The sequence below is a fragment of the Chiloscyllium plagiosum genome, chromosome 26 (genome assembly GCF_004010195.1).
Source record: "Chiloscyllium plagiosum isolate BGI_BamShark_2017 chromosome 26, ASM401019v2, whole genome shotgun sequence".
Lineage (NCBI taxonomy): Eukaryota > Metazoa > Chordata > Chondrichthyes > Orectolobiformes > Hemiscylliidae > Chiloscyllium > Chiloscyllium plagiosum.
The window spans coordinates 33,662,618-33,677,944 of NC_057735.1; the positions used below are offsets into that span (position 1 = coordinate 33,662,618).

The 15,327-nt window shown below is 39.4% G+C and overlaps 1 protein-coding gene across 4 annotated transcripts in view; it reads left to right on the forward strand.

The window, feature by feature from the left end:
* The window catches only part of nav1b (neuron navigator 1b), a 638,783-nt gene that overhangs the window by 600,321 nt on the left and 23,135 nt on the right, over positions 1-15,327 (forward strand). For all 4 annotated transcript variants that reach the window (XM_043716841.1, XM_043716842.1, XM_043716844.1 and 1 more), the window contains 4 exons: positions 478-631; positions 4,262-4,430; positions 5,028-5,125; positions 9,019-9,114. In XM_043716841.1, the coding sequence (XP_043572776.1) occupies positions 478-631; positions 4,262-4,430; positions 5,028-5,125; positions 9,019-9,114 (517 nt within the window). The remainder of the gene's footprint in view (positions 1-477; positions 632-4,261; positions 4,431-5,027; positions 5,126-9,018; positions 9,115-15,327) is intronic.

Genomic DNA, 15,327 nt, shown 5'->3' on the forward strand with positions numbered 1-15,327 from the left:
GCTGGGAGCCTTAGCTTTGCTGCTGACACCTGAATGTCTAGAATTTACCCTGTAAACCCCTCAACTTATCTGTCTATGTGTATCTCTCTCTCTCTCTCTTTCTCTGTCTCTCTCTCTCTCTATTTCTTAAATGCTATGTATTTGAACATTGCAAAACTCCTAATCTCTCCTTATATTACTAGGTGTGAAAATTGTGTTTTATTGTACAACTATGAAGTATCTTGGATGTTTACAATGTTACAGGCTTTATATAAATACAGTTGTTCATGAAGTTAGATTAGAGAAAAACCATGATTACATTAATTGATAAAATGGGATTGAGGGACTAATTAGCCTACGCTTGTTGCGTGTTCCCATTTGAGTTTCATTTTATTAATGACAGCAATTAACCAAACTCATCATTCTAACTCAAATTTCTGATATGGTGTGAAAGCACTGCTATTGTCCTGAGAAGAAAGTAAACTGTTTTTAATGCAGGGTCTATGATTCCCGTGAACCTGAGTTGAAGGAAGTATCAAACCTACGGAATGAGTTGTGGGATAAGGAAAGGAAATTAACAGATATCCGCCTTGAGGCTCTTAGTTCAGCTCACCAGCTGGAGCAGTTACGAGAAGCCATGCATAATATGCAGGTATGTTCCTTATTGAGTGAGGGAATCAATCCTGTACAAATGCAGACTCTATGCTTACTTTTGTCCGGTTATGAAGTACCTTTTTGGTCAAAATTGCCTATTGTGTAAGAACAGTTGACATTAAGAGTTTTTGTCGAACCTGTCATTTTTAAGGTGGAAGCAGTTAATATTTGCCTTGCTGAAGGACACATGAATCTGACAACAACAGATACTGTTCTCGATGAATGGATAAGCCCTCACCTGTATTTGGCAAGATTTGAGGGACAAGCTGGTATCTTCTCCACCAGCATCTGTAAATATTTTAACCAGCTTTTGTTGTTGGGAACCTGTTTCAATTTATTATGGTCATAAGTCAAAATTCAGTTTGTCAGATTTATTTAACATTTGCCTTTGGATATGCCATTAGTGTTTTTCGTATATTTTGAAGTATTATTGAAAAAAGACTGTGTTGAAAGTTGTTTTTGGAATTTTGAAACAAATGGCTATTCAAACTAAATTATTTTCTAAGATTCAGTCTGAAGCACAACCTGATTTAAATCTAATTCTTGCTGCAAGGAATAATTTTGAAAATAAGACATTTTGAAAAAAAGGTTGATTAAGTATCAAGCAACTCTCATTGGCACATACACCAGATGGTAACGCACTTTGCATCACATGATGATAAATGCAGTGTAAACATGTTACATTGGTGAATATGTCAGAAATAATTTTCAGATTGAGATGTTGCAGTAGTGAGGAAATACAATCTTTTTAAAGCATTGTTCATAATGTCATCTCATCTTTCCTTACATTATCCATGTCATTAAAATTACACTCAATATATGCCACAACATAACCAGTCTCCCAACCAGGTTTCCTACCTTTAGTATATCCCAAAGGTTTCTACAGAGAGAAAAGTCTGAAATGGCAACCATGTTCATCCCACATTTAAAAGCTATTTTGAAACTTCCAATTACCATACACAGCTTCTCAGCTGAGAGAACAGTGGGCTGCTGCATGCAATCTCTTCCAACTGATTCCTGAGAGTAATGCAAGAGGAGCCAAGATCAGACCACCCATTGGTTTTCTTTTCCCTCCCATGAAGAAACATCCCTCCTTCATTCAGTACTTGACAGTCCAGATGAAAGCAAAAATTGCTGTGCAGAAATCTGTTGTCAGAAATTTACATCCAGTTATTCTTGTATTATTATAACACTGTCCATGCCATGTTGTCTCGTTTAAATGTGAGTTTTGATGAATCAGACTTTCAAAATTGATTGTTGGAGAATATTTCTTGCAAATCTCCATGTGCCTGGTGGGATGATTTGCTTGGCACCTGACTGCAGTGCAACAATTAATGTGGCACCTCCGGTGTGTATTTCGTAAGTTATATAACAATATAACAGGCGTGACATGATCACATTGTAAAGTATAGTTAAATTGATAACACAAGCCATTATGTTTCTTGCTTTAACACTATTAACATTCTTACTAACATCTTCTCTCAGACAGTACCAGCATAATGTAGCCATACTCCCTATAGGGGATTGGTTAGCTCAGTTAGGTGGTTTGAGGGTGTGCCAACAATGCAGGTTCAGTTCTTGTACCTGCTAAGGATCACCTTAACTGTGCCAAATTGACCCATTTATTAAAAGGAAGAGTTTCTCCATATCTACCCTGACTGTACACCTCAGCACTTTGTACAGGTCAGTCAGACTCCCACCTACCCCTCTCTTCTCTTAAGGAAAACAAGCCCAGCCTATCATGTAGTCTCTCTTCATTGCTCCAACCCAGGCAACATCCTGGTGAATCTTTTCCACACCCTTTCTAGTGGAAACACATCCTTCCTATAGTGTGATGACCAGAACTGTACAAAGTATTCTAGCTGTGACCCGACTACCATTCTATACATCTCATCGTTTCTCTTGTATTTAATGATTAGACTAACAAAGACAAGTAGCCTGTATCCCTTCTGAACCACTTCATGTACTTGTCCTACCTTCAAGGATATATGGACATATATCAAGTCCACTCTTGTTCTCTACTTCCTAGGGCTCATGATCTGACACATCTCTCCCTCTAGCGTTGCCTTCATGCCAGAGGATTAACTCTGGTTCAATGAAGGCTGAAAGGAGGGTGTGCCAGGGGCAGCAAGCATTCCTAAAAATCTGGCATCAGCCTTGAGAAGGTGAAATTACCTGCATGTCAAATAGTAGAATGAGCATGTGATAGAGCTCAGTACTCCCACGAACAATGGATCAGACAAATCTTTGCAATACTGCCACATCTAGTTGTGAAATGGTAAGCTGATCTCCATTGAGGTGATGAGCACCTCACTGCATAAGACAAGGCTGAAACATTTGCATCTACCTTCAATCAAGGGAGGAGAGCGCAATCCCCTTCTGAATCCTGAAGACCCCAGCATCGCACATGTAATTTTCAGCCAAATCAGTTCACTCCATGTGCTATCAAGAAATAACTGAAGTCCATTGATACTGGAAAGGCTTTAGGCACTGAAACACTTTAGAAATAGTACTGAAGACATCTGCTCCAGAACTAACTGTGCCCTGAGCCACAGTGTGCCAGGGGATCTACAACACTTGGCAATGTGAAAAATCACCAGGTATGTCCTGTACATACAATGTAGGACAAATCCAATCCAACTTAATTACCTGGGCCTCTCTTCAATTATCAATAAAGTTGAGGATGGTATCACTGTTAGTTCTATCAACACCATTTACGCAGCAATTGGTGATAAGCAATAAATGCTGCCTTTGTTCAGAATGCCTACATCCTGAGAAAAAATGTTTTAAAAACAAAGTGTGTTGAATAATGATAATCTGATTAAACAGATTTTTGCTGCGGCTTTGTACTTCACATTTTGAACAATATGTCAGACTACTTTTCTCAGAGCACAATGATATCTGCTTGAATCTGACTCATAATGATATTTTATTTTTAAAAGTTGTGATAGTGTGACTGAGTGAGAATTTTCTTTGCGTGCCACTTTTTCATCTATATTTTGTGAACCAAAGTTTGAAGATTCAATGCTGTTTGATTGGAATGTAATTGACTTCATGTTCTTAGTTATGTGACTACAACTACGTAGTTTGGTCACAGTAACTTTATGGGGATAGGTTTCCTTTTTAACAATTTCGGTGGAACCCTGATATTACGGATTGCTTGTCCATTGTAAAACTGACTGATTTCAATTATATTGCTTTCAGTGAAATGTAAAGCAGTTGAGTTTGACAGTACTTAGACTTTCTGCTTTGTAGATTATCATCCAAGCAGCAAAGATGTGAAAGTACATAATGGTTTTCTCAATAGTTGCAATAGTTCTCATTTGTGAAACAGTTGATAACTTTTTTAAATTTTCTGTCTTCAGTCTTGAGGTGATAGATTTATAACAATCTGCATTATAAGCCTCTAAGTAAAATCTGTTAAAGTATGAGGCTTTATCAGTTCTATTGAATAATTTTACAGAGAGCAATTTTCAATTCCAAGTATTGAAAATATCAAAACTCTTGTCAAAGTAATATCGGAAGTGAGGACTTCAAAGACTTTCTTTTTATGATTTAATACTTGGCCTGTGATCCCAGCACAATAAGAGACAAATGTGTTCATTAAGTTGTTCTTGCCTTTCCCCAGGTGGAAATTGAGGCATTAAAACTGGAGAATGACCGTCTCAAAGCAGATACCGGCTCTGGGACATCACAGACCGTCACATTATCATCTGCCACCTCCTCTCCTCGGCGATCATTGGGACTCACCTTAGCTCACTCATTCAGTCTCAGTCTGACAGATTCCGTTGATCAAGGTAATAGTTTTGATTCACAAAACAGAAAAGCCTCTGATATCCACTACCTTTCTCGTCAGCTACAACACTATTAAGACTGCCAGAACTGACTTCATAAAAAGTAAGGTCTTCACCTCTGGCATGCTACAGGAAGTCAGCTTCGAAAACTGAAGCAGCTGTCCCCACAGCCAGCAGTTGTTGTTTTTTTGTCGTCTCCTCGTGTCATTGTTGCTTGGCCTCTTCCAGTTCAGCCTCCTATTTGATTTACTCAAGATTAATCAGTTTGCTTAAAAGGAAAAATTAGACACTGATTATAGAAACCTGACAGGATTCAGGTGCTCAACCATTTGACTTAAAATCTACATTTCACGATTACCCTTTAGTTCGGAAACTCCCTGATGTTTCCAGGGCAATCTATTGTAAACTGTAAGTCTGTCATGCTATTAAGCAATGTATTTGTGCCTACTTGGGGAGCTGTTCTCCTTCAATACAATGGAGTTTTTTTTTCCACCAACATTTGTTATGGATGTGTAATTAATGCAATATAAAAAGAATGCTAAGGTTTGCTCCCACTTGGTAAATGCACTTTTGCAGTATTTTGTCTTGTTTCCAATTCAGATGTATCACCAATGGATGGGGTGACTAGTTCATCCCTGAAAGAGGAAAGGAATGTTCGAATTGTGGTTCATCTCACCGAGGAGCAGATTTGCAATGAAGTAAGATGCATGTTAATGTAGACATAGTTTGGAATTATGATATTATGTGTAAACATGATTGCTTTCTCCAGTCAAGGCCATGAATAGTTGAATCATAGAGCTGGATTTTACTGGGCACTCATGAGCAGAAGATTAGGTGGGGTATGATTAAATTAGGGCACCATGTCATTGGCAGTGGGCTCACCACTGACTCACTCATCCTGCCCATACCATAGTTTTGTAGGCATTAAGGGAGCTGTTGGGTGGATTGCCCATCTGTGGCCCAACTGAGGCTCTTGAGTGGACAATGAATGCCCAGTTAAGGGCCTCGTCCTGGTGCTGCTCCAATCTAATGGGCAGTGGGACAGGATTCCCACTATTATGTAGCCAAGCAAATTTAGCCTTGCCTTTTGGCATAGCTCCACTTGGATCCCAGACATACCTATGCCCATCGCTGAATGCCACCTCCTTGATCTACTTGCAGTACCAGTGATAACCACTGCACCTGATTGGCGCTAGCAGTGTGCAGAGCTGCCAGCCTCCAATTGGCCCACAGCTCAGTGAAATGGAGAGACAGATTGAAGTCCTGCCTCATAGTAATCAAAACGTGATTTCCCCTGAAAAAGTAAAGTAAAGGAGCCAGCTAAGCAAAGATGGGATCGCTGCTTAAAATGAACACTGGGCTGCAGAGAGCCTGACTTTTTGTAAAATCCAGACCATGTAGTCAGGACAATCTCTGGTTATTTTCTTTGATCATCAGCTGAAGTAGCTATTTGCAATGAGTAGACATCTGCAGTCTTCGTGAAGGAGATAAAAACGAGTTAATGTTCATGCTCCCATTTGCTATCACCCAGGGCACACATTCCTGTTGGATGTGGACACAGTCAGGATCTTCTATTATGACTTTTGTGTTTTCCACATCAAGATTTTATATCCAGAAATTACTCTGCCAATATTTCTATGTTTGCTGCTAGTGGGTCAAGACTGGGAGAATGTACCCACCTATCTTAGCTTCCTTGTGAAGTATTCCAATATGAGTGAAGAGGCATGCAATGTTTAGCATCTAGGAAGTGGTATCCCATGAAGAGTTAGCGTCTTAAAACAAGAACGAAGGACGAGAAAGTTTTGAATAAAAAAGTAGAGTGGACGAAAACAAACTCCTTGTTCTATGTTTCATTTTTTAAAATGTTTGAACCTTGATTGTCCATTGTTCTGTATTCTCCAAAGTTCAAATGATTTTTGCTGTAAGTTGGGAGACCAGATGGAATTGAGTAGCAAAATAGTTTCTTTGTTTCAGACTATGGTTCTTTTGCAGGCAAGCTGGCAGTACATGAGCTGAGCAGCAGGCTCATAACTTACCCACTATGCTTGGCCACAGATTCAAGATTGCTGGTAAAACAGCTCCCCTGACAGGAATTATTGCCCATGAGCTTCAAAGATACAGCAATTTGCAGAATTCACTCAACTGTAGTGATGCCATCAGCAGTTTTCCCCTGACTGTTGTTAAAAGTGCTTGCATTGCAGACTGAACTGTTTGTTGATTTTCGTGCTCACCCCATTATTTGGAAGGATGTGGTTGTCTTCTTAAAAAGCTCCCTTCTGGATTCAGTGGCTGCATTCACACACAGGTGCATAGGGACACACGTAGTCTGTGGTCACAACAGGAATTAGGGTTCGCTGGCAGGGATAATGGAGCTGAATGCTGGTAGAAAGGATTAATTAGGGACTATGTGGAGAGACAGTATCAGCCAAATTTACACAACCTGTCCTCCTAACTTAATCCTTTTCAATTTCTGAAATAATTCTAGTGAATTTGCACTGGTGCAAAATATATTTCCTGAGGTGCAGTGCCCAAAATTGAACAAATTCTCTCCATTGATTTGACTAAAGCCCTTCATAGCTGAAGTATAACATGCTCCCCTTTAGACAGTCATCTAATAAGACTGTAATATATTGTTCTATTATCCGATCTGGTTCCTTTTTTTTTGTATGTCTGAACTAGTTTATGATCAATGTACAGTACATGGAAAATCTTGACACTTCTGCAGTTCTCACCTTCTTCATTATTAAACATATATTTTGATTTTTTTGTTTAAATTGACCCTTGTATCATTTGCACACTGGATGAACAACATTAAATGAAGCATTTTATTGGGCAAAAGCATCAAACGGCCTCTTCGTGGTTAATAGCAAAAAAACGTTCATTGCGGTTTTAATTTATTGCAATGCAAGGCAAAAGAGTGTAATACAATTTAACTAGATTTAAAGAAATAGGCATCTCATGAATGATTTACCCACTTGTCAGTTCTCACGTGAAATTACAATAAAATAAGACTATGATAACCTTGGTCTCAAACATCACAATTTGATTGACAATTAGCACTTTTCCTTCTTTCCTTCTCTCATCCTAAATTCAATCGTAAACTTTTCATAATCACTTGATTGTTGTTGATCCAAACTGGTGAGAGTATATTATGATGTGAAGGTGCCGGTGTTAGACAATAGACAATAGGTGCAGGAGTAGGCCATTCAGCCCTTCGAGCCTGCACCGCAAGTGTTGGACTGGTTTGAACAAAGTCAAAAATCACACTACACCAGGTTATAGTCTAACAGGTTTATTTGAGAACATTAGTTTTCGGAGCATTGAGCCTTCATCAGAGGTACAGGGGGAGGAGGCATCAGACACAGAATTTATAAGTAAAAGATCAAAGGGTCATACAACTGATGCAAATGTATTTAACAAACCTTAAATGGCTGACTCCCTCCCATTAAATCCTTACTCAGTTAGAAAGGAGATGCCGGTTTCAATTGATGAAAATGCAAATCCCAGAATTTCTTTCAAGTCACTGCCCCATGATAACTAAAGGTTTTATCAGTGTATACCAGAGATGACATCTCAGGTCAGACAATATATTTTAGGTGTGAGGCCTCCATCTGTGTGAAGTCAGAGTGGTTTTATTTCAAACCAGGAATTTATAAAATGCTACACTGACTCACTGGGTCTACAGATTTTGACCAAAACAGAATGTATCTGCAAATGCAAATTTACCCCATAGACTTATGTGCATTTGTGTGTGCATGTGAGATAAAGAGTGGATGGGTTTAAAATTGGTGGTTATACCAAATAAGGCCAAGGAAATTTATTGATATTCCTCCTTAAGAGCCTAATTCAGTGTTAATTGGTGATGAAGTTGAAGCCTATTAACTCTTGCCACATTTGAACCCTTCTGGCATAACCATTGTAAGACAGTTCTATCCTTTAAAAGAAATTTTAACACTTGCAACTCCTCTAATGCTTAGCGTTCTTAAATAGTAATTGAGGATAGATTAATTTTTGAATTCCCTCGCAAAATGACAGGAAATGTTATGACAACGCTCCCACATCATTTGCATTGAGTACAGATGTGACCGAAACTTCATTTCTTCTGAATCCCTTGCTGAAAAGAGGAAGCATGTAACACTGAGGATAATATTTTCTTGGTCTCTTAAAAAACCTGTCTGAACTTGCACTTTGCACAGTGCTGTTTTTGATTTGAGGCAAAAATAGCGCTTTTTAAACATAAAAATATGTTATTTCTTCAGCAAAACCAACAATTTCTCTATCATTTTAAGTAAGTTGGAATAACCTGTGTCTGATCTGTCTGGGAGTTGATGTTGAACTGGCTAATTGAACAGCTTATTTTGCAATCAAATCTTTTTATTTCGTCCCCAGTGTTGTACACACACTTGATATGTTTTGTTTAATGTGCAGATCTCATGAATGTCCGGACACTGGAAAAGACTTTCCTATTTCAATCCTCTGGCACCTTAAGCTCTAATTACAAAATAACTGCATTTACTCCATATCGTTGTGTGTGTTGTTTCAAACTACTCCAATCAGGGACACAATCCTACTTCTTTTTCTTCCCCAACAGACCCAAAAGCAGCAAGAATTTTTCATTGGTTCCACCAAAGTAAATGCAACAACTGACTGGACTATGTTAGATGGAGTTATCTGTCAAGTATTTAAGGTTTGTCTGTTTTGTTGTTATCTGAGATGACTTTTCTACCTAGCATCCTTCTGACAATTGTTTGCAGTGGAAGAATTCATGTATGTAAAGCTAGTGAGCAGCAGACTCCAATCAAGCTTCCCAATGCTGCTTGTCAGTCAAGGGCATCTGAATATCAGTCAGCTCAAATGACAACCTGGATTGGGAGCAAGCCTTTGAAGGGGGGAAGTTTGGCAAGAGGGTTATGAAACCAGATTGGCAGCACCTGGTGGTACAGAATGGGTCTGGTTATAATCAAAGTAGATCTGGAAAAGCTGACCTCAATCCAAAAAAAATGTAGGTGTTTGGACTCAGTAGTATTTTGCAAAGCATTTCACACTTGATATATGCCATTTTCAAATTTGGCAGGAAACGTGCCTGAACTGAAATATTTTCTAGAGGAGGAGACCACTGCTCCAAGTGTGCATCTGGGCTCTAATTTCATCCTTCAATTGTGACGTGACACAATTTAGGATCATAGAATTTTACAGTAGAGGAGAACATTCGACTTATCAAGTCTGTACCAGCTCCCACAAGAGCTACCTAGCTTGTCCCATGCTCCAACTCTATCTGTATAGCCCTTTAACCTCATCACTTTCAAACATACATCCAGCTCTCTTTTGAAATCACCTCCTCCATTCTCTCGGGTGGTACATTCCATTTCCTAACAGCTCTGAGTAAGGAAGTTTCTCCTCCTCTCATTCTCTCTTACTGACAGTCTTGAAATTGTGACCTCTGGTTACTGACATACCAACAAATGGAAACAGAATATCCTCTTTACCCTGTCAATAATCTTTCCTTGTATTTAAAATCCTTCATTGCTGGTATCATTCTAGTAAATCTCTTTTGAACTCTCTCCAGGACTGCAACATCTTTCCTTAAATTCAGTGCCCAGAACTGAACACAATACTCTAAATGTAATCTGGCCATTGATTTGTAGAGGTGCAACATCACTCCCTTGCTTTTATACTCTATGCCGCTATTCGTAAACCCAACTTGCTTGCCCACTTTTAGAGAATTATGCACATGATCCCCAAGTCCCTCTGCACCTTTGTAGAGTCTGTTTACTCCAGTTGTCCCTTACCACGGTGTTTGTGAGGACAACCTTTCACAACATCTAGTTTTCTGAGATAACTAACTGACATTCTTTTTACAGATTTTTTCCCTTGAGTGCATAAAGTCAAAATAAGATTTATTTTTCTTTTATAAACAGAACTGATGTTGCATTAATGTCTCCTGATGTGTAATCCAAAATCCCAGGCTAATGTTCTGGGGATTCGAGTTCAAATCTAGTCATAAAAGATGGTGAAATTTGAATTCAATAAAAAAAAATCTGTAATAGCAACAAATAACCGCTATCAATTGTTGTATGAAAAGGAAAAGACTCATTAATGTCCTTCAGAGAACAAAATCTCCCATCTTTACCTGTTATGGCCTAGTAAATGAGTCAGTTTAAGGGTAATTAGAGGTGGTCACAAATGTTCCCCAGCCAAAAAATTCTATGAATAAATAAAATAATTATTTCTGCTGCCTTCGGATGTAATTATGTATTGTTATGTTTATGGTGTAATTAGTATGTTAGAGCTATTCCTGCTTAAGATTGTGTTGTTGTTGCATTCATTCATAAATGATAGAAGTGGGTCTAACAATATTGATCAAGGATGATATTTCGGTTGTGAAAAGAAGAAATGTAAATACTGAAGAAAAGTACTCATTCAAGACCTCTCCTATCTCTTCCGACACAATACACAATCTCCCACTACTGTCCTTGATCGGACCTACCCTCGTTCTCGTCATTCTCATGTTTCTCACATACGCATAAAAGGCCTTGAGGTTATCCTTGATCCTACCCGCCAAAGATTTTTCATGCCCTCTCTTAGCTCTCCTAATCCCTTTCTTCAGGTCCCTTCTGGCTATGCTCCCAATTTATGCTCCTCAGATCTTGTCTTGCAGCATCGTATTTACCCTTCCCCCAATTGTAAAACCTACACTGTTGCACACACCTATCTGTCTCCATAACCCAAGGTGAAAGTTACAGAATTGTGGTCACCATCACCAAAATGCTCACCCACTAACAAGCCCATCACTTGTCACGGTTCGTTACCAAGTACCAAATCCAATATGGCCTCCCCTCTGGTCAGACAATCTACTTACTGAGTTAGAAAAGCTTCCTGGACACACTGCACAAACACTGTCCCAGCCAATCTACTTGATCTAAAGAGCTTCCAATCAATATTTGGAAAGTTGAAATCGCCCATGACTACTACCCTGTGGCTTCTGCACCTTTCCAAAATCTGTTTTCCAATCTGTTTCTCTACATCTCTGCTGCTATTGGGGGGCCTAGAGTAAACACCCAACAAGGTGACTGCACCTTTCCTATTTCTGACTTCAGCCCATACTACCTCCAAAGGCAGATCCCCCTCGAACTGCCTTTCTGCAGCAATTTAAGCGGCAATTGGATAGGTACATGGGTAGGTGCTTAAGCTAGGACAAATGTTCGGCACAACATCGTGGGCCGAAGGGCCTGTTCTGTGCTGTATTGTTCTATGTTCTAAATGCACTCATTTGTTCTATAAATGAATCAATTAGAGTTGAATAGAGAGGGGGTGTTATATTGCTGGGTGGGTTTTGTGGTGCATAACACAGTCAAAAGAAGAGTTATTTGAGCAAATGTGTTTGGTAAATTTCAGTTGTGTGACAAAAATAAAGCAATAATATATTGTGTTCTGGATTAACAACCACTGACAGCTTTCGGTTGAGGTGTAAGTGCTGCCACCAATCTTCCTTTCTCGTCTAGAAGGCATAGGTTTAGGGTGAGAGGGGAAAGATATAAAAGAGACCTAAAGGGCAACTTTTTCACACAGAGGGTGGTACACGTATGGAATGAGCTGCCAGAGGAAGTCATGGAGACTTGTACAATTACAACTTTAAAAGGCATCTGGATGGGTATATGAATAGGAAGAGTTTGGAGGGATATGGGCTGGGTGCGGGCAGGTGGGACTAGATTGGGTTGGGATGTCTGGTCGGCATGGATGTGTTCGACTGAAGAGTCTGTTTCCATGCTGTTCATCTTTATGACTCTATGACTCTAGTCTTTGAAACAAATCATTAATCAGGTGAGACAATCCCTAGTGCGGCATTATAACATTAATTGTTTTGTTTTACCGATATCTTTCCTTGATCCCATTTTGTAATGTTATTTTGAACTATTATGCTTTGAATTGTGTTAGAATTCAGACACTGGTTGACAGTGATTTGATTGTGAATCTCTTTGTTCGAAGTTGTAAACCATGTGATCTATTTCCATTGCCAAGTTTCATGCCTACATTTAGCAAAGTTTTACTTTCCATGCTCCAAATATTTTTGTAAGATTTGCCACAGCATGTAAAGGATTCTTAAACTACGTAATAAAACTGGACAGTTAAGCAATAAACTAGTCATTAAGTTTATTTGGTGGTCTCCAGCAGCACCAAATAATGGCTCCATTCTAACTATAAAATAGGCTTGTTTTGTGAAATGCTAGTATAATTCACTTGTTCCAAATAAATACCTTATTCAAAATTAATACCAGGCATATAGGCCTCTCTGCTGCTCTCTTTTCATTGCAGTTCCCTAGAGCAGGCCAAAAGATTGTGGAATTTCAATGCAAGTATAGCCAGTGTGAATTGAATTTAATGATCTCTTGCCCTGGATTAAAAGGAATCATACTGGATGTTGACCTCACCCGCAAAACAAGCTACGTCCCCAGATCTAGTTCATCACCATTGCACATTTCTGCCAATCACATGCCTTTTGCAGGCCTTCACAGCAGGTGTTAAACTTGACCTTTTTAAAGTGCAAAAAGGCCCTAATTGCCAGGTTTGAAAGTAAGCTTTGAATAAATTTTATGTAATTTAGTAACATAACAATTGGTTACTTAAAACTAGGTTACTTAGTGTTTTTTTTTAAAAGTTGGTGTTATGTGCGATAAACCAAATCCTATTAATCAAATTGCATGCACTAAGTTACCACACTTGCGTTTATTAAAGACTGTCTCTTGGTGAGTGTGTTTAAATTTTGCACTCTGCTGGACCCTGATACTTATTTGCTAAACTCAAGACTTAGCTTGAAGTATGAGCAGTGGCCTCCTATGTCCACCCTTAGCTGAGATAGCTGACCTTAGATAGCCTCAGCACACATATGCCCAGGCAAAGCATGCACTAGTCGCATATTTTGTTTTCATACAGTTTATAAGTTCGGGAACTTGTCTGAAGTGTTACTCCATTTTAGTTTCATTGCAGTCCATGTGTGTTTTTATCAAGATGGTATTGTAACTGCACCTGTCCAGTCTGCATTTTTAAACAGACCACCAGGTTGCTCCCAGTTCACTGATTCTCACCGTCTCACTTGACCATTTTGTTCCTTCTCACTGCAGGTGAGGCCTCCAGACAGCAGTAATGAATGAGAGGGGAGTGAGAGGGGGAAGCACAGAAAGAGAGTAAGGCAACCAGAATGAATTAGTAAACAGGAGAGAGTCGTTGAGCAATTGATAGTGAGGTATTGTGAGTAAGAAATGACAAATTAGAGGCAAGTAGAACAAGTAGCAAGTTGAAAGCAGACTTTTGGGCCAGTACAGTTTGGACAGTCAGTGAGTTTAGGAAACAAACCAAATCTTGGAAAAACTGTGCAGGCAGCATCTGTGAAGACTGAAATCGAGTCAGTGTTTCAGTTTGATGATCTATCTTTAAGTGATGAAAATGTGTTGCTGGAAAAGCGCAGCAGGTCAGGCAGCATTCAAGGAGCATGAGAATCGACGTTTTGGGCATGTGCCCTTCTTCAGGAGCCCTGCTGCGCTTTTCCAGCAACACATTTTCGGCTCTGATCTCCAGCATCTGCAGTCCTCACTTCCTCCTATCTTTAAGTGATAGCAAGGTTGGTCTGCCTTTGGCATTCACTCATGATCAAACATTCTGCTGACAGGCATTACCAAGCCTCATGTGAGTGGTGACCAGTCGAGCAAGGTAACTGGCAGCAGTTGGCTGGTATGCTGCCAGAACTCAGCAAGGAATTCAGCTCTTCAAGAGCAAGTTGGCAATAAATATATTCTGCTCTACAGGCCAATGCACTTCTGAATTGCATAAGTCTGTGCATTCTGTGTGCTGGAAGATCTGGCCAACACTGTACCCCTCATTATCCTGTTGAGTCACTGGCAGTATCCAAGCTTTACTGGACGCAAGAATATAATTCTGATTTCCATGTGAGTTTTCCATAATTGTCTTTGAGGAGCTTGTCTCCTTTGCACCAGAGTCCACTATCAGGCAGGGTTGTTGTAGTGGTTGCTAACAGAAGAAGGGAAAAAAATTGAAGGTTTGAAAAAAAAAGGCAATATCCACATAACCAATGTATCAAACCAACACTTTTATACTTAACTTATTGCCTCCTGTTTTAAAATTATGGAGATAGACATGTACTCACTGTCCAATCTGTAATTGTGGAATCAGCTGTTGGTACTGGCTAATAATTGGAAGTGGGAATGCTGATTGATTTCATAACCTCAAATTACCTCACATCCCAGAAACCATAAAATAAACTACAGCTCTTCAGCACGGAGTGCACAGTCCCACCACTTGTGTGTAATGGAATACAGTTGCCCATTTTGTAAAGAAGGGGTGAATTTTTTGGAGGGTGGAGGTCTACTTGCTGAAGGATTGACAAATTGCCAACATTCAATGTCTGTATCCCTTTAGAATCTGATTCAAGCTCAGGATATTGGGCCGGTGCAGATTCCAGAAGTTGCAGCTGTCACTCAGGATCTGTTGGGATCTGGATCCACTGTAACTGAAGTAGTGTTGGATTATAATTCCATAAGTAATTTCAAAAGGCAGTTGCCCAGGTACTAAATCCACACTTTGTCACTCGGGGTTCTGACACAGTCTAAACTGTGGACCCTCCCAGAATCAGCACCCACTAAAATCAGTGAGTATTTTAATATTCACATTCCCTGTCACTGTAAGAACATTGAACAGTACAGCACAGTAAGGCCTTTCAGCCCTCTATGTTGTGCTGACCTTTTATCCGACTGTAAGATCACACTACCCGACATACCCTTCCTTTGTTTTCAAAAAAAGGTACACCAGTTCAATCAAGTATGACTGGGTTATTACTGTCAGTGATTATTTTATGAACAACTGAATGTGTCCTTAAACAGTGGTGCTA